The 24,169-nt window shown below is 46.2% G+C and overlaps 1 protein-coding gene and 1 long non-coding RNA gene across 9 annotated transcripts in view; one reads left to right on the top strand and one right to left on the bottom strand.

The window, feature by feature from the left end:
- On the top strand, window positions 1-24,159 carry LOC108384409 (uncharacterized). 3 transcript variants are annotated; one of them, XR_012120972.1, is made up of 4 exons: window positions 1-154; window positions 6,802-6,976; window positions 10,807-13,778; window positions 21,947-24,159. It is a non-coding gene; the product is annotated as an uncharacterized lncRNA (long non-coding RNA). The 3 variants fall into 3 exon arrangements; XR_012120973.1 differs by having other exon boundaries at window positions 12,273-13,778; window positions 21,947-24,158; XR_012120974.1 differs by lacking the exon at window positions 1-154 and adding an exon at window positions 2,519-2,853.
- Window positions 1-24,169, bottom strand: part of MYO16 (myosin XVI) — a 513,550-nt gene that overhangs the window by 54,813 nt on the left and 434,568 nt on the right. For all 6 annotated transcript variants that reach the window (XM_037024949.2, XM_073212365.1, XM_073212366.1 and 3 more), the window contains one exon: window positions 14,309-15,262. In XM_037024949.2, the coding sequence (XP_036880844.2) occupies window positions 14,309-15,262 (954 nt within the window). The remainder of the gene's footprint in view (window positions 1-14,308; window positions 15,263-24,169) is intronic.

Genomic DNA, 24,169 nt, shown 5'->3' on the forward strand with positions numbered 1-24,169 from the left:
TCTGGGTGGTGACTCAGCTCCAAAGGTGGCTGCCTTCTGGGCGCCCTCAGTGCAGATGGTAAGGGGGCAGCAGACGAGGGGCAGAGAGGCAAGCCGGGCAGGATCCCAGGGTCCCACGCGGGGCAGTGAGGCCGGAGGGTGCTGCGGCAGCCAGGTGAGCCTCTGGGTGTGGGGTGTGGGCAGGAGAAGGCACTAGACTTTGGAGCATGGACAGAATGTGGAAGGAGGAGAGCAAAGGGAGCAGCGAGGGTGAAGACGCCAGAGCTGGGACTGAGCTTGAGAGAGACAGAGACGGAGGGCGGAGGGAGGGAGAGAACGCGGGGCTGGCCCTGCCCGCGCTCTGCCTGGGGAGGGGAGACTTGGACCTTCGGGTTCCAGCAAGTAGTTGGAGTGAGCGTGTGACATGAAGACTATTTCTAACATGTCAGTGATCTAGGGAAGTGGACAGGTGGAGGAGCTTTGAGGGGAGATTACAAACAGGAAAGGGCCGAGAATCCAGATGGGGCAGCACGGGGGCAGCCAGGCTTCCCAGGCAAAGGGCCGGCGGGGCTGGGGGCGGGGAGTGGGCGGGAGCCGGCCCGGTGAGGAGGCGGGTGAGGGCGGGGCTGTGCACGCCTTTGAAGCGACAGCCGCCCATCAAAGGGTTAAACGGAGTGGCCATTATTTGAACGGGAGCATTTAATAGACTGTAGAGAAAATCTGTCTAGGACAGACTTAAGAACCTCTCAGTAAGGAGGACTTCTTCCAGGAAAAGTGTGTTTCCGAGGCAGGCAGGCAGTGTGGAAGTGCGTTCAACCAGGCAGGATGGGAGGTGGTGGGCAGGGGGAATTGCCCGCGGGGAGGGGAGGGGGCAGAGGGGCTGCTGGCCCCAGACACCACGGAGAGGCCGAGGACACTGGGGAAGGAATGAGCAGTGGGGTGTCTCTTTAAGAAGGATGCTTAAAAACATCATTTCTCTCTTAGTTACCTTAACTTGAGATAATTTTAGAGTGTATTTTGGAAACCTGTGAGGTAGGATCCCAGCCTCAGTAATGCAGGAGAAAAACAAACTAGCTGTTTGACTGATTTAATATGGAGTGTTCCACGCAAGGCAGGAAAAATGTGAAAGTACATTTTAAACTCATTACTCATGCCGGCTATAGCTCACTGCAGCTCTATAGGAAAATTCCTCTTGAGAAAGGCTGTTGCACAAAGGGGATGTGCTTGTTTTTTCCCATTTGGCAGCAAGGAAAAGCACAAATGCTGAGAGGCGGCTGGCATGGTCCTGCTACTTCTCAAGTCCTCGCTCCTAAGATTGGGAGGTTACAGTGGGGCTGTGCTTACGGGGACACAGAGACGGTGTGCGACCAAATGTGCACGGGGACTGTTCAAAGCCGAAATCAGCATCCGGTTTGTGTTATGGCAAACCTAGTGTGTTTAAGGAAAATGCCTTTTGATCTCTGATTTTATATTATTGCACATGACGAAGAAATACAAATCAGGACTTAGAGATCACTCCCAGAGGCCCAGCATTCTGCTGTAACAAGCTCCTAGGAAGTGAATGAAACTTTTTCTTACACGTGATAGTGTAAACCAAACACTTTGCGCATTACCTCAGTGGAAGACACACGTCGAGTGTGAGTATTCATGGAGACGGAGAGGCTGATCCCAGGCTCAAATAAGAAGACATCGCCCTTGGAGGGCTGTGCAACAAGATACAAGATGTGGTAGAGTGGGGTAGCATCAAGGTGGAGGGCGCCGGCCGAGTTGCTTTTCAACAGCACAAGGCCAACAGAGCCCAAGCCATGTCGATCGGATGTTATCACCCCTTTGCTGATAGCTGAAGAGGTGCCTCAGTGGAGGGCTTCAGCGCTCAGCAGGAATGGGCGTGGGACTAGAAATGGTTCCCGTGCAACTGCTGAGACACAGCCCCATCCCTCAACATGCCTGTGCTTCCATAAGAGTGGATTGCTTAGGAAACAGAAAAATATGACACTGTGGTGATTGGAAAGGGTGGGACAGCTGAGGAAACAAGTGCCTGACGTGTTACTGCCCGTAGAAGGAGAGAGCTGGCCCCCGCATTCCTTCCTACCTTGAGTAACCCTTATGGAATTGCCACCCTGGAACAGATCAAAATTCCTCTTGAACTTGTGTTTTAAGCATTCTTCTGTGGCAGAAAGTGCCACAGACACTCACCCTGCGGGGTAAGTAGGGCAGGATGGGAACGCTTCCTTGTCCCCGGCTCTCAGCGCCGCCACTTGCTCCCCTGCCAAGCCTAAGGAGAGGGTTTTTGCTAGAAAACACCGACTGAAGCAGGAAACAGTGACATCTTCAACAACATATGTGCTGAGCAGGGGAAGAATGTATTGACAGTAAAGCCAAAAAATGACTGTCAGTATAAATAAGGCTTTCAGAACCCAAAAATGCACAGAAAATTATGCTGTGCCAATTTCCTTTTAAATTTAACTAACTGGGTCCTTTTGTGCCCATCTATGGCGTCCCTGCCATAATGGGGAAAAAAAACCATGTCAGTTCCTTTCCTTTCCACGTACATGGGAGCTTGCCTTTCCTATAATTAGCTGAGTATGCGACACCTGAACAGCAAGCTGACCTGGCTCGGAGACCCAGTCCTCATGTGTAATTTCATAGGTCATGCAGTTATTTATATGCCGTTATTTTTACACTTCCTAAGTGCCAGGCGGTAATGTAAATCCAGGAGTCCCGGGACGCGGTGCCTGCAAGCTGGCAGCATGTCTCGTGTAGGTAAATGGTTCTTCCTCACTTTCTCCAGAGAGCAAAGGTGGAGAAGAAACTCTTTGCTCTTTTACCGGAAACCTTCAGTATTTGCGACACCTGCATGGCGTCCCGCAGATGGTGAGTTAGCGATGCCTGTCATCCGAAGAAAGAGCACAGGAAGTCCTCACCATGCTTCTTCAATCACACCCCCTGTCTTGGGTAAACGGCAAATGCCCCACCAGATCCGATGGAGCAAAAGAGTGCTTATTCATTTATTTTTATTTCCATGAGAATTGTTTTGGCTCTATTTTGTCTCTTGGTATTTAACCACTGTTTTCTATATAGTGTAATAGAATTTTTTAATGGATAAATTAAATAATTTTTAATAGATTGGATTTTTGATAAATTACTTTAAGAATAAAAACTACTTCATCCTTAAGAAAAATGTTACCTGCATTGCTCCATTTTAGGGACGTTAGCTTGTGTTCCAGTGATAACACGCTGCTTCTGGCCGTCCCCCGTCTGTACCTCATGCACCTCTGCAGGACTAGAGGTTTAGTGTCATACAAGACAGTAAAACTCTAATCCTCAACACTAATGGTCAGAGGGAACCAGTAAAATCAGCCCAAGTTTAAAGAAAATAGCAGTGATATATATCGAGCCTTTTCAAAATCCTTGTTCAAAACTAACTATAAAATTTAGTCACCTCCAATATTTAACAACCAAAGGGCCCAGGCCACGTCCCATACACCCCAGGTGCCACGATAAGCCTGAGCCATGTACCTTAACATACCATTAACTGAGGGGGGGGCCAGGACACCTGAGGGGTGGGGTGTGTGGGAACCTGGAGGGCTCAGGACAGCAGTCATTTCCAACTGGTACAGTGATTTGTCAGCATGTCAACGACAGCACGGAGGCACCCTACACGTCTCCTGAACGACACCCTACCTACCCACGTTGGCCGGCTACTAGCATGCTGCTCCGAGGCCTTAAATAATGAATTGAAACACTTACGCACTTTTCAGTTCTTGTCAAAATTCTTGACAAGCTACACGGACGGCTTCTTTGTTTGCTTCTGTGACTGTGTCCTTGATACAGGGGGATCGGTTTCCTTGTTTCCCCAGATCTTATACATGTGACTGCATTTCCTTTGAGCTATTGCAGTGACATATCACGGAGCCCATGTCGGTCACTCAGGATGACAACTGGGACCCTGCAGGGTAAGGCTGACCCCGCGTCCCAGTGGATTCTCATGCATGCGGCTCCGCAGGGGCAAACCACCAATGGCCAGTTGGGGGGACATTCCCTTTTCATATGGTCCACAACTGAGCATTTCTCATTAATCATTTTTCAAGTTTATATGTTTACTTGTAAATGAATATGAAAAGGTCAAGGAAAAACATCTATCCTTTCCACATATCCCCTTCTGTAGTTATTTCAAAACATGGCTTGATCTGTCATTATGTCCTTGCACAAATCCCCACTAATAACAGCACAGGATGGCCTAGCACTGCCTCCAGCACGAGGGAGGCGTCCTTCCCTCCCTCACCCCCCCACACCCCGGGGCTCTCCTGGTGGCTTTATCTCATCTCCTCTCCCCCCTCCATTTAAATCCCACCTTCTAGGCCAGTGTTTCAAAGGGCGTATTTATGGGTTGAGAAATCAATTTAGTGGGTCATGATAGATAAGCATTTAAAAATGAAAGAAAGTAGGATGAATGAGATAAAAATGCAGTGTTTCACAGGTGTTAAGGGTCAGTAGTGTTCTGTTAAACGCAAATAGCTTGTTCACACAAAACATATTTCTCACTGTCAGGATATGTTAGATTTCTCCTGTTACCCTGGTTGTGAGCTGCTTCTGAGCAGACCTCACATAATATTATTTTTAAAATCATACAGTTTAATACAATGCCCAGCACAAAACAGAACCTCAATGGCTTTCTTGAATAAATGAATGAAATTTGCCCTTCTTATTTAATGATTTTTCCAAACCTCCTGGAAAAGTTGAGGCAAACAGCAAAGAGCAATACAAAACATTATTGCTCCTTTAATAATGTTGCCCAATGTCAACGTCCGATTCTGTAAGTCCTTTAAAAAATCATCATAGAATGACTTTATTATCTGAGAAATGGAACATTTTTCCTAAAATTATTACAAAGAGTTGCTAAGATGGAATTAATCCCCTCAGCAACAGAAATGCTCTCTGGTTAGCAGCTGGACCACCTCGCTGGGCTTTCTAATAATCATCAGATTAAAAAGACATTTTTATGAGCGCTCATCACCATGCATAAGCATACTGCCTCCGTCCTGTGTCACTCTCCCAGCCTCTGTAAATTAGACGTGATTTCAAGCCTCAGTAAGTGAACAGAGGAGACCCCCCGCATAGCTGCAACTACACCAGTGAAATTAATGTTGACAATTAGAGTTTTACTGTCTCGTCTGACACATAAGTGATTCAACTAACCCTGTAGTCGTGCTGAGGTTCATGAAGTGGAGATGGGGGACGGCCAGAGGCAGCGTGTTATCACTGGAATGTAAGCTAACGTCCCTAAAATGGAGCAATGAAGACTGTTTTCCTTGAGGATGAAGTAGTTATTCATAGTCATTGATCTATTAAAAATCCCATCTATTAAAAATTAATTCCTCTATTAAAAAAATCCTATTACAGGCTATATATAAAACCATGGCTAAATACCAAGAGACAAAATACAGTCAATACAATTCTCATGAAAATAAAAATAAATGAGTATGTACTGTTTTGCCCTACAGGATCCGGCGGGGCACTGGCTGTCCCCCTGAGAAAGGGTGTGCATGCTGGAAGGAGTGTTACGGGGGTTTCCCGAAGTTCCATTAGTCACCTGTGCTCCTGTCGGTCCCTCCATCCGACTGGTAATCCCACCTGAGAACTGGGATCAAGCAACTCTCACCCCAACAGATGGATGTAACTCGAGGAAATTATTTAGTGGCTGGAGCCTTGGCGTGCACATGCCTGTACCCCGGTAGTTCTCACTCCCTGCTCTGCCCAAGTTCTCTCTCCCATGATTTCATCTTTCTGGGTCACCTATCTTTCCACATGAAAGAATAATAAAACCAAAATCTCAAATACGCATTTCTGCCCAGGGAATACCCTGATGTGCCCATTGTGCCCTTTCTCTCCAAGGAAATTTTCCTTTGGATCCTTAGGTTTGATGATAAGCCCAGTTTGGGGTGTGAAGCAGCTCTTCTGTATGTTTCTCAGGGACTCTGGGAAAGAAATGCATGAATCCTCATGTGTCAGGGTACAGGGAGTGGGCACTGCAGGTCTGTCTCATTTCCAGCCAAGCTCATGCCTGCCACTGTGTGGGCCCTGCATGTTTTAGGACCTGGTGTCGGGGAGCAAAATAAGCAAGATCATTGTTCACTGTCTTATTACAATTAACATGGATCACCAGAATGCAGTTGGGCAGTAATTGCAAATGTATGGTACCTAAATATGAAGTCTGCAGATTTTAGGGAGAAACCAGGAAAAGAGAAAGAAGTAGTGGGCACACAGGGGTCGTGAGGGGACCGCTGTTGGCTTGAGGAGCGGGACGCCGGGCACAGCGACACTGAATACGGGTAGTTCTCAGGCAGTGTGAAATGTTCTAGGCTAATCTGGGGATTAATCATAAAAACAAGCCAAGTCACATAAAGGACCTAAACACTGGTAGGTAATTAAGAAATAGGTTTTTGTCTTCCAATACTCTTAAGGAGAGTGAGAACGTGGCACTAATCCAGCCCATTTTTAGGAAAACATTCCACACACCATGTCGCTAAGCATTTCTTCACAAAAGGAGGAAAACCCCAGGATATTGTATTATGTGGCAGTAATGAGATGCAGATAGACAGGAAGGTCTTTATTAACTTGCTTAAGGAGGGCTGAGTGGCTTAGAAGATGAAGCACTGGGTTTCTCTTTGGAGCCCCCATGGGAGTTTAGCCCAAACCCGGCACAGACACCCACTGTGCACAATGGCTGCCTGCTCTAAAGGCTTGGTAGCATGAAAAATATTTACCGGTTATGAAAGATAATCCACTTCTGAAAAGACGGCCTTTTTTTGTTTTTTCCAGAATTCCAGGTACAATAGATCCTCCTGCCCCCGACAGCGCATCACAGAGCATCGCAGGCGCAGTGGCTTCCCTCGCATCTGGCTCATCTCAAAAATGATGGACTATTCATGCAAGATATATATCTCTGCCATGACTGGCATGCCGCTGGCTAGAGATCCACAGCCAGGATGTTAAGGTAATTTCCCAGGATAATTCACACTATTCCGAGGGTAACTTTTGATTGGGTTAATCTACATACTTAATTGTCCCAGTCTCCACTTGGCATTGCTGCTCGGGTTTGAAGAACAAAGCGGTGTGTGGCCCCGGTGGCAGTGCCCTCGTCCGGGGCACGGTGAGCTTCATGTCTTCCCAGCAAACATTCCCTGAGGGGCTCTGAGCGTGGGCCCCTCGCTAGCTCTTCTTCAGTCATGTCTCTAACTTTGCTGTTATCTCGTGTTTCTGTATTTATATAATTCAGGAAATAAGGAGTTGCTGTTTTCCGCTTGTTTCCTGCTGTTGAGACAGACGTCGAGGGCATTTCTGGTGTGTGTCTTTCTCCCGCCCCGATCATGGTGGCTGCTGGGAATCCCTGAGAAGAAAAGCACGCTCTCCTCCCATATCTTTTCCTGGAGCTAGTGTATGTTTTGCTTCAGAAAGGACTTACTTTCTCAGACAGAGACTCTGTATCATGTTTAAATTTTAAGTGTTTTTGGAGACTAAGAATGGCATGATAGGAAGAACCCAGGGTTTCGGAGAAAGGAGATGTGTTTGATTAGTTTATGTGATTACAGGAAAATCACTTAATCCCTCAAAGTCTCAGACTGCTCATTAGTAAATGGGGTGCAAACACCTGCTTAGCTTGCCTCACAGAGGGGCACTGATAAGGGGAGAAAAGAGATGTCGGCGTCTTGGCCAACAGCGAAGGGCCTCTTAAAGATATTAACTATTGTTATGTGAAACAGATTAAAGGGATGGGTACAAAATTCCAGTTATAACAAAAACAAACCACAGGATGGACATAAAGCACCGCATAGGGAATTAGACCCAATAATATTGCCATAGCTGTACGGTGACAGATGGTAAGTAGACTTACCATGGTGAACATTTAATAATGTATAAAACTGTTGAATCGCTCGGTCCCACACCTGAAACTAATATGCTGTATGTCAAATATATTTCAACAAAAATCCATAAATTGACCAACATCAATATTAGCTATTAATATTATCAGCAGAAAGTTCCATAGCATTTCTGAGTCCCTCGCATTCTAGGAGGGTGCACGCACATACCTAGAACTGCTCCTGTCACTCTGGTTTACCTCCCTTCCCTGGTCCTGTGCACCCTCTGCAGAGGGATCCTAGCCACTAAGGCTGAGTGTGGGGCTTGGGTGTCCCACCACACCCCGGTTCTTCCGGCTGCCCACCTGTTCTGCTCGTGCATTTGGAGAACTCCAGCCCCTCCCCGTGCCATCCGTCCTCCTGCCCGCTGCCAGCCCCTTGTCAGGCTCCCCCAGACTCTCTCCGGCTGCCCTGCACTGAGGCCACCAAGCCTCTCGCATGCACATCTGTAGCGGCACTTCTGTGCTTTTGCAGACCACTGACATTCTGCGAGAAGCCGATGAAGTCTATGAAGCCTCTCCCCAAACGAGGTGCGCGTGCAGCCCGGGGCTCATGGGCCAGCTGGGGTTTACTTACACACACACTAATGGTCTGTGGCCCCGGTGAGAGTCCCTCTTCACTAGAATTTCACTCACTGAAGATGGGGGACCCTTCTGCCTCTGACACTGTGAGACTGGAGGGGGCAACTCCAGATTTCTCCCTTTATTTTGGGGATTCCCAGTAGCAAGACCTGTGCTTATATTAAGGAAATGCTCACTGGAGGACTACAAGGGAATTAGCTCTACATGTTAATGCAAGCCCGGTTTGCAGGCACCTGGTTGCACAAATTCCCTGTGTGAGTTCTTGGGCATTTCTAGAGAGAAGGTGCTACCAATTGTGAGAAGAATGTACAAGCATTCACAACAAATACTAGGCATTTAAAAAAATGTCTAATTCATACAGAGGACAAAGAGCTTTGTGCTCTGAACATATGTTAAGTTTGGCCATTGATCAACTTACTCACATCAAAAGTTTATTTCTAATTGGAGATGAACCAAATATTATTTCTACTGGACATTTGGGGAAATCAAAACACTGCAATGCATAGATGTAAGTTCCAGACAAACATATTCCCTGCTACTGCAGAGGCCCGAACTTAATGAAAAAGCCCTTTTCTCACAGAGATCTATTCTCCTCCTGTCAGAGCCTGGGCTCACTGGCAATGCACAGAAAGCAGCTTCACACAGCTCGCCTGGCCTAATATGCACGTGGTGATAAATGGAGAACTTGTTTCTCTGGGGTGTTAAGCTTGTCTTTCCAAAGGACTTACTCATTTGGAAAATGAGGGAAATCTTTACTGTTGATTCAAAATGGTTCCAGAATGCAGAGAACTACCTTGCTGTGAGAGGAGGGAGACTTTCTGTGAGCCAGGAATGCAGACAGCAGCAGTCGGGAAGCACCGGGCTTTTCTGTTCACACCCTTCATAATGTTCAGGATGCCTCTGGCCAGCCCCCCACCCCCACCCCCCACAGACAAGCCACCAGGGAGAGGAAGCGGGTGGGGAGGGACAGATCAGCAGTTGTGCCCAGGATCAAGTGTTACAAGAGCCTGAATGTGAGCAAGATGCAGACAGGGTGTCAGGCTCTGCATCCCATGACAGGATGTCCAGATTTGCACAAGGCCAACCGGTTTCTTAAGCTGCGCTCTCATTAGGATGCATCAGAGATTAAATGAAGACAGTGTTAAAATTTCTGTTTCTAACACAGGAGCATAGAAGGACAATTTACAAACACTGTCCTTGAGCGAGTTGTGGATTTCTGCAGGTACTTATAATATTTCAGTGATTTTAAAAGCATTCTTCCTGTTATTAAGCAACGTATAAGTCACTGTACTTAATTTAGCATACAAGCCTCTAAACCGGATAAAATGTTGATTGAAGATGCAATTGAATGTCTTTTGCGACACCTGCCTCTCATTCTTAGTTCTCTTTGCATGTGATATTTACACATCTTCACCTTTTTTTGTGGTAGCAGGGGTTGTCTGCACCAGATAGATGCCCACCTCAGGGCTATTACCAAAGCCTGCATGGAAGGTCTTGCAGACCCATATTGTTTTGGTAAGAAGCTAACCCCGAGAATGATTTTGGTTATCTCATGAAAGCTGATGCCCTGGTTTCTGAAAGCAAGCTTCTTTCATGAGCAGCAGTCTCCTGCAGGTGAAGGCAGCCAAGGACTGACTGGTCTGTACTAATTGGAGTGACTTAAGGATAAACCCTTTATTTTTTCTAAAGGACTTCTATAATAAAATACTCATAAATATTACTAATAAATATGATTTGACATTGGGAAGGTACTTTGAAATAATCCAGTGGTGAAGGAGGGCAGTGGCATGAGTATAGATGAAGAGATGGGCCACTGACAGAATTCATTAATATATTCTTTCCATTTTTTATATGTATGAAATTGTCCATAAGGCCAACTTCAAAAATCATTCTGCTTTAAACAAATGTTCCTACAGAACAAAAAGATCACATTGTGAAAATTCATTAATTTAACTTAAAAACTCAAAATAGTCTTATTTGGAGGGTTATGCAATAAAATTAAGTATTTGAAATTAACAGTACTTTCCACTTGGCTTAAGTGTGAGTAAAACTGTCACAAGGGCTAGACCTATCAAATCTATTTATATGTCAAATTGTTATCATTTTTAGGTAGAATTTTCATCAAATAGATATTTAATAAGCACCTGCTGTATGCAAGGAAATACTTTACCTTTTGTTGTTGCTTTGACATCATTTTTATCTATTTATATCTTATCGAATAAGGATGTACAGTATCCAGAAGTAATGCAACAATTATTCTGTGAGACTATTCTGCCAATCTGACTTTCTCTTAGTTGAGCTTGGGTCTCCTCCACTTTCTTCTCCAGATTTCCAAGGTGTACTGCACTTCTGTCAATGTCCTGTCATCCTGACCTTTCTCGATGAGTTGAGGAGAACGCTCATTTCATGTCCGGGATAAACTCAACCAGACTGTCATGCCATCTGGAGCGATGGGGCACCCTAGTGGCCTAAACAGGCCAATGGAACTCCCCCTTCATTTGCATTAGAGCTCACAATCTTTTAAACTAAGCAACTAGAAATAATTAGCATAATAACATTAGTCATATCATAATACCAGTTGAGAAACCTTTTGTGAATGAATGGGATAATTGTATCTAGAAAGGCACAGACAACTAAACATCTAGTAATTCTTGACTTTAAAGGCCAGGTGGACCCCATGAAGTACTCCCAAATTGTATACATTCACCCGTGAGCTGTAAAGTACATGTTTGGCATTTTTGAGCTTATGGAATAGTTTTCTCCATCCAAACTGTATGACTCACTTGTTGCACCTCAGCTAAGCAAACAGGAATTTTTAAAATCTTATCCTCTGTTTGGCTTGTTTTTTCCTGCTGTCCTGGGAACCACTGTGTAGGCAGCTAAGAGAATAAACAGCCTCTGGGGACAGAATTCCTACGTTCACGTCAAGCTGCCTCCCTCAAAGCAGGATGACTGAGCAAAGTGATTAACTCTGTGCCTTACTTTTCCCATCTGTGAAATGGGGATAATAGTAGCAGACAGTTTGTAGTCTTGTGAGAATTAAGCAGGTTCTTAAAACAATGCCTGGAGCACAGTAAACGCTAGTTACTTGCCGTTACTATTATTCCTCCCAGGCTGCAGGCACATCCATCATCTGCCCCATCACATTCTGCCTATATGTGAATCCTGGACTTTAGCATCTGTGTGCTTTTGTATGCCCCAACTCACATATCTAAGAGTCTATGGAAAAGGAACTGTTTTAAGGAACACAGTATTCATAAAATCCTACATCTAAGTCTATGGAATAGAATTCCACATCAAAGGACCTCATTTCCTATATGCAACTGTTGTGCCTGAGATTTTTAACTGGAAATACCTATCACAGGGTAATAACAAGCAGCTTAATCTCTTTGAGGTCACTTTCCAAAGAATTGAGGGGAAAATTTTGAACCCGTCTGCAAAATTTGTTGAATCATTTCCCCCATCGCAACTGTACAAGAAATGAGCTGTAATTAATTTAGTTAGGTGCCTTGAGGGTGAATCAGCCACCCACTGGATTATTTGGCAAGAAAATTATTTCAGGTGAAAATAAGAATATTTGTACGTACAAGAGGGTAAAGTAGAAGACTTAAAAACCTTAAAGGGAAGAAGTCCCAAGACTACAGCAAACCATTAATAGCAGCCATGCAATTCATTCAGAAGAAAATGGATTACTGACTTCGGGATCAAACTGTGTAAACCTGAATAATCACATAAGCAGCTTCAGTGATTAGCTTCAGCATGAAGACTTTTTTCTTCCACATCTCATCTTTAGCTCCTTTCACATTCTACGTGTGACCTGTAAAAGTCCACAAGACCCTGTCGCGCAAGCTTGTCAACTCACTTCCCACATCATGGGCCTTCAAGTGACACGTGCTCAGATGCACAGCTGGAACTCCTGTAATCCAGGGTGAGGGGATGACATGCCCTCACATATGTTAGCAGTCTTTCCTGAAGCTACCGTACTGCGGTGGAAGCTGCCAATTCACGTTTTTATAAGTAAGTCATAAGTGGCTCAAACCAATCTTTTCAAATTAAAAAGTGTTTTGTAAAAGCCCACAGTAGAAAAATAGATGTTTTATGATTTCAGAGTTGAGCTAAAAATGTTGTACTTGAGGGTTTGACATGTGTTCTCAAATACCGGTGAAGGCCACCGTAGGAAAAGATAATATGCAAATTTGTGCACCGTGCCTGGAGGCTCACTGTGATTCTCACTGAGACCCAGACTGAAGGATTCCGGGCGATGAGGTTCATTAACTTCACCTACTTGAAAATAGCCAAGAAAAATTCACCTAATTCCCATCTATAGTAAAATGAGGTTTATGAAAGTTTAATAAACTTTTAGTTCTAAAAGCAAATATTAATTTATTCATTTGATGCTTTTCTCTTAGATTCCATTTTGTTCCTGGAATGAAACATATGACTTGTAAAAATCAAGCATTTTTCTACTTATAAGGACAATTTCATTTATTAATGGCTTATAATAAAGAATTTGTTAGCTAAACAATCAGCTTATTTGTCTGAAGAACACTGAACAGGTTCTTCATTCATTCGCTAAGTGTTCTTGGCCTTGACCTACTTTTCACTATAAAGATTGCTTTCTAGATTTTCTAACTTTTTGTACCTAATGTAATTTGCCTAAACAAATGATGAAAGCTAACGTGTTCATATATTTTCTTTTGGAGAAAGAGCAGGTCAACATGTACACAAAATGTTACATCACAAGCAAACATTGTATTTTCAACCCCACCACTGGGACCACGGTGACTCCTCACCTTGAACTTTCCCGTCTCTGCCTGTAAAGTGAGGATGTTGATGGTTGCGGTGGGGTTTGGGGGGCTGGGGTGGGGGGCTCATGGCATCATGATGAAAGGGACCTGCTACAATTTCCTTAAAGAGAAGGTACTTTATATTAATGGTATTCTTCCCTCAAATGCAGAACAATGGGAAATATTTTGGTTTTGTACAAAAGTCTTAAAATACTTTTTTGGATGATGACTATATTCTTTGCGATAAGAGGGTTGATGCCAAAATGACACCTTTGGAATAAAGGCAACCTCATCTAAGTGGGCTCGTGTGTGGTCAGCTACTTCAAGAGAGTGGCAAGATTCTTACCCAGGACTTTTTTGCTAGCTGCTTCTGCTTTTATTGGGATGCTGAATAAATACTTCTTTACACAGACAACGGCTACTGGCTGGAACAGCGCGGCCCTGAGCTCACCTGAGTGGACTGCCGCCCGCAACCTGTGATGTAGGCTGAGACGCAGATACAGTGGAACTGGGTAAGCACTTTCCTTGGGTGGAATATGAACATTGAAAACTCCTTCATTCAAAACAGTGTGAAGGTGAGCAGTAGTAAGTGTGAGGCAGTAACAGGTAATCATCCCAGGAGAGGAAGTAAGATAGATTAGACAGAAGGACACTTGAGTAAATGGCCAGCAGTAAATCGAAGGGCCATGGGCAATGTAATATCACAAAAATACCATTCCATGCTATAAGGAAGTCTTATTAGGAAAAAGAAAGCCGTAGCTCAAATTAATTGCTCTTTCTAATCCTTACGTCCTACGAACTTACTAAATCCAGTTTTCGTGCTATATACTTTTATAACATGAGCCTTTATCTGCATAACGGAAATATTAATTCCTACCTGCTGGGCCACCCTGGCCGCATAGGTGTTTGTAAGTTGGTCTCTGCTCTGCACGGCCGCCACAGGCCCCCTGAGCATCGTTAGTTTGCGCGTGAGTGCAGTGCACACGCGGCCCCCGAGCCGGACCCCGCGCCCACGAGCACGAGGGGCCGCGTGTCTGCTCACCTTCGGGCTCCCGGATCCTCCTCCCGGCCGCGGACCTGCGCAGCACGCTCCTGCCCGAGCTGAAGAGGCTGGCGAGCTCGTCCAGGGGGCTGCCCAGGGGCCTGCTGCCCGGCGGGCTGTAGGGCGCGGGGGCGCAGGCGCTGGCGGGGGGCCTCCGGGGGTCGGCGCGGGCCGCCCTCCCGGGGCCGCGGGGGCTCAGGGTGCGCGCGGGGGCGCAGCTGGGCGCAGGCGGCGCCCGGGGCGGCTCGGTGACGGTGGGCTCGGGAGGGAAGGCGAAGTGCGCGGGGGCCGCGGGCGGCGGGGAGCCCTGGGGCGGCCCGCTCAGGGGGTGCGGGCCGGGGGACGCAGGCCTGTCCCCGTCCGCTCGCGGGCTCCGGCAGTACTGGGGCGACAGGGGGCTCGAGCCGTCGGCCTGCACGGGGTACTTGAGGTTGGTCTCCAGGACTGGCAGCTTTTTCACCTCCAGGGGCGTCAAGGGTGACTCGTCGGAGGCCGGGGAGCAGGTGGCGGGGGCGGGCGGGAATACGAGCAGCGGGGGCCGGTGGGGCAGCAGGTTGGGGAAGGGCGCCGGGATGTCACACGCGTCCTGGCGGGGCCCGGGCGCCTGGCCGCTGGCAGTGGCGTGGTCGTCGGGGGGCCCGGGGTCCCTGCGCGGCGGGGGTGAGGCGCGCGCCTCGGGGGGCACGAGGTACTTCATCTCCTCGTACACGGCCTCAGCCTGCTCGGGGCTGCCGGCGCGGCCCACCATCTCGATGTACACGGGCTCGGGCTCGGGGGCGGGAGCCGCTGGGACCCCCGGGACCCCCGCGCCCCCCGGGCCGCCCTTGCAGCGCGCGCCCGCGATCTCCTCGGAGGAGCCGCTGAGCCTGGTGTGTGGGCTGCGCTTGGGCTTGCGGGGCGGGATCTTCTTCATGGTGCTGTAGTCGTCGCTGTGCGGCCGGGGCCGCGCCAGAGCTGGGGGGCAGAGGAGCAGAGCAGAGTTAGTGACCCGCCACCCCCAGCATCCTGGCCCGCCATCCCCAGCATTGCGACCGGCCACCCCCAGCATCCTGGCCTGCCCCTCTGCTCAGACCCAGACAGAGTCAGGTGCCAGGAAGGTGGTCCTGGGCTGGTGGCCACCCTGCAAGGACTACAGGCCCTGCGGTGCCCTGGGGACCTCATGCCAAGTCAGCGGCCAGAACCTACCTACAGTTGTACCCGAGGGCCTGACACCCGTGTGAAGTGTGAGTATTAGCTGACCTGCCCCTGACTAGGATGAGAGAACAGGAGTGGGGGGCCAGTGAGGGTCATAATGCTCCTGGGAGGAAAGGCACGGGTTCCATTAGATGGTATACGATGAACAGAATGGACACCAGTGAAAAAACACCTAGGTGTGCAGAGGGCTTGTTCTCAGAGGCACTTTAACTGATGCCAAGGGTGGGTTTCTAATGAATCGATATATCTGAATCCTTAACAGAAAGACATTTAACAGGGAAATCAAGAGGAACACTTTGCTAAGAACTTGAAAAGCAGAAACTTCTCCAGTTCACAAAAGGAGAAATTCATAGAAAAGCAAGTGTAATATTAGTAAGAGTGAATTTTGAAAGAGAGAGAAAAACTACCTAAATATGACTCAAAAACATTTATAAAATGTTCCATTAAAGAATAAAATTCCAAAAAAAATTCTTTTGCTAATATATTTTTATTATAAATTGTCATTATGTTCTTATTAAACATAATTTTTCTGGAAATGGAAATTGAGATGTTCATTTTAGAAAAAAATGCATCAAGTTTCACTGAAATAACAAAACTTCTCAAAAATGTTAAACCACTTTATTCATGTGCTATTTTAGTGATCTGTAGCAATTATTGATATAAGCATTTCTAATTGTTGAGTTTCTGCATTGTTTAAGGCAGCCAGGTTTTCTCTTATTATGACTGCATGTATGACAGCTGTCTCTGTCCCCAGTTTTGGGGAGACAGTGAAGTATAATGTTAAAATTAAAGACTCTGGTGTCAGATGGACCTGGGTTCAAATTCCAGCAGGATCACTTCTTTGTGCACTCATTCATTTAGTACTGTATCCAACCAATATTTATGGAGACACATTAGTGAGTATAGAGAAAATGGTCCCTAACTTCCTCTGCCCTAGTGGGAGGTGTCAGACAATTAAAAAAAAAAAGGTAAGTAAAACAAGTGAGTAAATTCTATAGCACGTTAGGACACCATGTATGCCACGGAGGAGAAACGAGGTCACAGTTAGGGGTCACAGAATTGTGTGATGATTGGGGGGCACACTGGTACCAACTGAAATTGAAAAGCAGTGGTCATGGGCAGATCTCTCTAGGCTTCAGTGCAGTCATGCATCCAAAGATGATATTAGTAATTATCTCAGGAATAAAATAGATATTGTATGTAAAGTACTTAGCTCAGATTCTGGCACATTATAAACATGAAACAAATGGGAGACATCTAAATGAGAATGGAAAAGAACAAAGTTAATTTTCTAACTCAATGGACATCTTTGTAAGTCATTACAGGGTTACAAACTGGACACTGTACGCTGATACAGGGTTCCCCAAACCAGCCAACTTCTATGAGCAGAAAATACCCAAAGTGCACACTTCTATAATTAACAAGCATTATTCCAAAGGCTTTTAATGTGCTAAAACACAGCAGCCCATGAGCTTCTCCGAGAAAGTTAATGAACTAAACAAGTTTTTAACATTAGTATTACAGAATAGTTCTGAAGATTTGAATAATTTAAAGGATTTGCAGCAGATCGTATTTTCCAAAACTGGTTTCAACAATATTTCCAGTCGCACGTGCTCTTCCAGAACCTTGAAACTGAGGGGGCCCCTGTAAGTGCCCCTGATCGTGCACAGTGCAACTTCTGCCTGGTTCCTGCCCTCTTGGGACACAACTTGGGGACCCTGATCCCTGGGTGAGAAGCCTGTTTTCCCTGAAGCAGCCATGCCGTGAGGACGTGTGGCAAGGCCACAGGAGGTGAGAGGTGCCCATCTGCCCCAGCCTTCAAGCACCTGGGTTTCCCCAGCCCAGACACTGATAGTGCAGTGAACGGAGCCTTCAGGTGATTCCAGCCCCAGCTGCTGTCCGACTGGCGCGGTGGGAGAGCCCTCGGGGCAATGGCTTAGCTGAGTCCTGCCAACCACTAAAATTATGACGGAGATCATGATAAAATCATCATTGCTATTTTAAGCCACTAAATTTTGGAGAAGTTTGTTTCATAGAAATAAGTGGCTAACACAGATACCGGTACTTGTGGGGTGCCACTGTAAGGAACTTTACAAGTGGGAGTGTCTTCAGGACACGGGAGCCTCTTGAAGAGACTGTTAGCAGAAGCATAGCGATCTTCAAGAAAGCTCTTGGTGAGCCTCCAGTTAAGTGATGAACACGTTAGAAGCTGCAGGAAATGTGGCCCTTTCAACACTGTCACCTGTGTAACATTGAAAATGGAAAATACACATAAGAAACCATATCTCCCAGCTAAAGAGATTTCTAGGCAGAGTGTAAAAGCTTCCTCCTAGATTCTTCCATTGCTTATAGTAACACACAAGAGTAAAGAGATGAGCTCAAGAAACAACTATTACATATAAAGAAGCCAGGACTTCCTGGGCTTGAAAATAACTTACTGAATTTCTTATTACCAGGATGTACAGATGGCAAAAAATTCTGAAGTTAAGAAATGACTTCCAGCCAGAGATGAAATCTAGGGCCTTTCCAGGAAAACATACATAATCTAAAGCTAAGATCATGACTTTGAACCCTTTTATTAAGACCTCATAGAGATTTGAAGTTAGTACTTCCAGAACCCTTTCAAAGAAACAAAACCTCAGGATTTCTAAGAACACCAGGAGGACCGCTACACAGAAGTCCTGCAGCGAGCTCAGATCAGAGAAGGGTGGCCTCTAAGGGTTATGTGAATGTGGCACCATTTTGAACACTGGAGGGTATTATAATTGACTCACAAGAAACTCACAAAGCTTTTAAAGGAATTGTATCAGCTTGCACTGCAAGGGCCAGTACAGAATGAAGAGCTTTGGTGAGGATTAGGAATCGCAATTCAAAGCTGAGCCAAGATTCCAGGTGTGGTCCTCAGAGCCATAGAAAGCCATTTCCAGGCACCAGGACTACACCCTAATTAAGACACCAGCAACATATGCCAGAACTGCTCCGCCAATGACCTCCGCCTTTGCAAATGGGGGTGTTCTGTGCCTGTCCCCACAGGGTGTGTCGGGTGTGTGAATATATAACTTGTCTCAGATAGAAAGGAGAATCCTGAGGGAGCTGGCTAGCTAAGGAGGTTCACCTGGACCGACTGAGCCAATGAGAACTGGAGCTGGCCCCTCAGTGTGATAGGGGGCTTGGGCAGTTTGCGGGAGGAGGGGACTTAGCTTGTATGTGGGAGGGAGGTGAATTGTTTTGTCTGGAGGGTGGACTTAGATGGTAGTTTGCAAAAGTTGGCCACGGCAGTGTTTCCAGCTCTGTCATGACATGGGAACTCTTTCTCCTTCCTAAACCTGGATGCGCTCTTGGGACTGCCTGCTGGATGGGATGTGGTAGAAGCGATAGTGCGTGACTTCAGGGCTGGCACGTGTCTACCCAGGACTGTCCTTCCTGGAACATGTGCCTCTGATGCGTCAGCTCTCCATACAAAAGCCCAGCCGCCCTGAAGCTGCCATACTGTGCACACCATGTGGCTGGACAGCCACAAGACCCAGATGCCCAAGCAGCCCCAATCTTCGGACATCTGAGGCTCCAGACCTGTGAGTGACCAGCTTTCAATGATTCCAGCCACCACCTGCGGCTTCATGAAGGACCCCGAGTGAGAACCAGCCTGAGCAGCCAGTTGACACCCAGAATCTGAGAGATAATCATAAAACAATCACATTTTATTTAAATCATTAAGTTTTGGATGAGTTGTTAAGCAACAGTAGACCACTGAAATGATGTTCTCTCCAGATGTGCTTCAGACACAGAGAAAAGGTTTTATATTAAAGTATTATAAGTGAAAGCAGCTCAGCTTATCAGGAGGCAGTCAAGAGCCTGGCCTCTGGAGTCTGGGTCCCAAGCTTGGCCGTTTGAAGGGGACGGGCCACACTTCTGCTCAGTGTCCTCATCTGTAGCGCCATGATGATGGCCCTGCTCCTTGGGGCAGCTCTACAGATGGGAGCCTGGCGCATCACAGCGCCCACTCAGTGCCAGCTCTCAGCGTCACCGGCTGATGCCCACACGGCTGGAGCTCGACCGTGAGTGACGGCACAGGGCTCCTAGGTGTGCAGCCTGGGGTGCCGCAGCGTCCGATCGCCTGGGGTGTTTGTGGAGAACGTAGGTAGTGCCATTCTGTCATCGCCCTCAGCTACTCAGTAGAGACCGTGGCGGGGGAACGGGGACTGAAAACTTTATTCCTCGTACACTAAAATTAGAAAGCCGTGGTGTGGTGCGTGCGTGCGTGCGTGTGTGTGTGTGTGTGTGTGTGCGTGCCCACACAAGCACTTGCTAATAGTTCATCTGCAAATATGGATTTAAAGCCTATTAAAAATGAACATACATTAGGAATTTTCTTAATTTTATTTTAGTCCCATGATTTATGGGGAAAATACTTGCAACTATTTGAAAATGTCAGTGAGACGGGGTCCTGAGAGCACCTCATGGCCAGGGGACACCTTGAGGCTGAGTCCTGTGTTGTCCCCCACATTCAAACCACAAGGCAGCACGGAGGGACTTGTGTCATGTGCAGGCTCTGTTAGGAGAGAAAACTCTTCTTGTAATGATACCTTCTCTTTGAATTTTTTTCTAAAGCTAGTCAGCTAGTCAGATGACTTTTAAGTCACCATTTTCACCGGGACCCAAGTTATTTGGCCACATTCTCACTGAGACCAAGTTCCCTATATATTCATGGGAAAAAAAGAACCCAGAAGCTCGTTCATCAAGAAAGTATTTGTGTCTGTGCATGTGCGCACGCAGGTACGCTCGTTCTACCCGGGTGATGTTGCCTAGATTCAGAGCACACTTTCGCCTAGCACAGGACCTAGGACAGAAAAGGGGTGCTAAATACGTGCCGGTGAGCTGGCTGGCAGACCATATACATGAGTGAACGTGGCATCGATTTACAGCCCGCTGCAAATAGGGATAAAAAGGCTTCTACTGAACGGTGCTGTTGTAGACCAAGAAGACCATCGGTTGTTTGTTTTAGTGGGAGGGGCCTATTACCTCTGCTCTCACCCCATCTTTACCCACTGGACTGCACCCCAATAATGTCACTTAAAGGTCCTTCCTGACCCCTCTCTGGTTTCCACATCGTCTGCTCTCTTTGCTATTACTCGGCTTACTTCTAATTTGTTTGCCCCTTTATCTCCCCCGCTGGTCTTTGTGACCCTTGGGGCTCATGGGACACAGTTATATGTGTTGAATGGACAAATGTCCTGAAATTGTCGAATGTCCTGGAATTGTGAGACACACAATCATATTCTCCTACTGTATCCAGTCTTGTGTTCTCAGGATGGCGTTCGTGGAAGGAATTTCAGGTAAAAGAAACAAACAATCATAGAGGGGCTATAAAACACGCTAACAAACCAAGTCTCACAAATCTCAAGAGTACATGTTAAGTCTGGCCAAACTACTTGTTTTGACTTATTGATAGGAATCTAAATCTGCTTTCATGAAAGCAGCACAAAGAAATATGCTTCTGTAACATGTACTTATTTGTTTAGTAGCTGTAGAGTGCCTACTATGTGCCAAGGGCTGCTTTAGAATAAAGACATAAACAAGACAGTACAGAAAGAAGTGCAATGTTATTTCTAAAATAAACCAAAGGTCTGAACCATCCTGGCATCTATACATATAAGCTGTTTTGCTGAGAATACAGTTGTACAGCAATTTAAAAAGACTGTAAGTCCCTCATGATGTTGTTTCTAAGGAATGGGCTGCTGCAGCCTCAAGGGAGGGAGAGGGCAGAAGTCATGTCACTTTATGACAGAGGCTGACCCTTCACAAGGAAACGTGTCCTTGCCAAACGTGTTTGGAGGGAACAGGCACACGTGGTTTGGAGAACCAGCCTCCAGAGGGCTCCTGAGTGAGGGGCTCCCTAGCAGAGAGAAAGGGAATCTGAGCCCCGTTCTTTTTCTGGTCACTGTTTGCAAAGAGCAACCCCAAATTTTAAAACAAAAAATGGTATTTTTGAAAAGTTGGCTCTAACTTGGTAATAGTTTGCAAACAAGTGTTAAAATTTACTGACTCATAAAATCGTTTCATGCTTTTCAGACACAAGGATAGTGAAAAAAAAAATGAATTCTCCACGTGCCTCTCTTCCCTACAACTGAGTTTATTGGATGAAAATTGACAGGAAAAGGCATGTGTTTGTAAGGACAGGACTGGGCGCGAGAACACCAACTGCCAGGGACCTAACTCTGCTTTCTCCAAGACCCCTGACCCTCCCTCTCCAAGCAGGTCTCCTGTCACTCTGTAGCCTTCTGGATAGGTTAGCAGCCTTATGGGTGAAAGAAGGAACTTGAACTCAATTTTTTCATAGGCCAAGAGGAATGGCTCAGATAATAAACGGACCTCAATTGTTCTTAGGAAACTAAGGTTCATAGAGCATTTTAAATAGTGACCTGATTTTCTTCCTTTGTTTTGCAGAAGAAGGATAACGTTGTGACATATTATCAGGTGCAAAAAGCTCAACATTGCCCCTGTGGTGAACACATGAAGCGATTCAGAGGCAGTGCCGTCTGACAGAACTTTCTGTGATGTTGGGAAATTCCACTCATGCTGCTGCTGAGTAATTGGAATGTGACTAATGACCAGGGAGCTGCATTTTAAATGTCATTTAATTTTAATTACCTCAAATTGAAATAGCCACAGGAGGCTAGTGGCTCCTGCTTTGGACACCTTCAGCCACTGTCACGGTGGCATAAACAGGCCCAGGACTGCTGCCGACAGCTGGCTTATCATCTGAGGCTGTAGCCACCAGTGTGATTATGCCTTAGGAACCCAAGACACCACTGGCTAAGTGACAGAGCCCCTCCCCTGGCCCCTGACTCCTAATGCTGCAAAACGGAAGAGCACCCCTGCTCCCCCGGATCAGGCAGGTTACCATGCGTATTCTTACAGATGCAGGCAGAGCACATTCCAGAATGCAGGGATTCATCTCCAGCTGTAGGAGGTATGGTCATCATATTACAAAGTCATCAGATTAGGAATCTTCTAAGAAAGAATAAAAACTGCAGATGGTACAAAAGGAACACTATTATGGACTGGCCCTTTTCCAAGCCTCCCAGCTGTGAGTGCCCCGGGGTGTGATCAGTGAGGGGGATGCCTGCAAGCACGTCGGCACGTGTGAGCTGAACTTAGTTTCAAGAACTTCAATCCTACCGACCAAGTCTTGCACACCTAATGAAGGTACCCATGTATTTTAAACAGCGCACATTAACGGCATTGTCATGTCTCACTGTAGCCAGGTTTCACTAGAAAATGCTACTTGCACACAGGATGAATCACAGTTCCTTAGGTAAATAAATGAGCCAAAATACAAGAGCACAGCAAAGCCAAAAGACTATTGACACCATGGAGACAGAGGAAGGAGCACAGGCCGGAAGGCTTGAGCCAGGAGCCGACTCTCTCTATCCTCAAAAAGGCTTTTTATCCATCACTTTAGGAAAGAATAGATCTTTAAGAGAATTTTAACTGACCAAAAAAAAAAAAAAGGAGTCCAAGTGTGTGCAAGTGTGTGTCTTGGCATCACAGAAGAAAGAAAACAGCAAAAGGGGAAGATGACATCAGAGAAATCATCTGGGGGAGGAGGGGTGTCTTCAGGTGAGAAATGTGCACAGAGACGGGAAGTCGGAGAAGGATGTCCAGTGGAAACAGCTCCTCTCCACCAACCAGAAAAGGCCGATGGTCCAAACAGATCATAAATACACTACCCACAAAAGGAGAGCAAACACCATTCCCACAATTGTTACTTTTGGACCTCTGTATAGGATTCCTGGCACAGATCTCAAAAGGGTGTGTGGAAATGAGAAGGAAGATTTTTTGGCGTATTGGAACAGGAAGAATTCCAACCCCCCACGCTGCACCACAATTTATTTCTCTTTGCAGCAACAATCTTCTATAATGTTTTATGTCTTTTCTTGTGTATGTATTTACCATCTGTCTTCTCATGCTGGAATGTCAACCCCATGAGGGAAGATAATTTTGTTTGTTTTATTTATTGGGTATCCCTCTGGGCCAAGAAGAGGGCCTCACTTTCAGCAGGTGAATAAATAAAATCTGTGAAATCAGTAAATGTTCTGCAAAGTACTTCCCCTGTTGCTCACAATTCTAAAAAAAAACAAGAACCAAGCAACACTAGTTACCTGGACTCATCTAAGAAGTTTGATGGAGAATAAACTGCAGTTTTCCCGTTTGTGTCTCAGTATTTCTTGGTCACCAGGGCAAAATTGTTTGTTAGCACTTTCCGGAAGATTCACGGACTGAATTTTGCCATGTCATGGTCTCCTCTGTTGGAACCTTTCACTGACTGCATGATAAAGCAGGCTTAATTTTTAATTAGATTGTGATAACAGGGAAGCCTGATGAATCTTCTTAGCCTTTTAATTAGTGACAATTTACATGGACCGGTGACCAGCTTTCTGAATTGCTGTGGTCCAAGGCCCCTCATGAACCTTGAAGTGGGATGGGGGGTTAAAAAGATGGTAGGTAAGTAGCTTTTTGTCTAAGAGGCTTAAAGATTTGAATAAATATTATTCATATTTAATGATTAAAGAGCTGCTGGCAAGCCAACAATTGGATTTATGTCTATTAAAAATACATCAGACACCCAAAGACCGGAAGTCAGGGCCTCGGGCCTGTCCTCCTCTG

Source organism: Manis javanica, chromosome 9 (assembly GCF_040802235.1).
Source record: "Manis javanica isolate MJ-LG chromosome 9, MJ_LKY, whole genome shotgun sequence".
Lineage (NCBI taxonomy): Eukaryota > Metazoa > Chordata > Mammalia > Pholidota > Manidae > Manis > Manis javanica.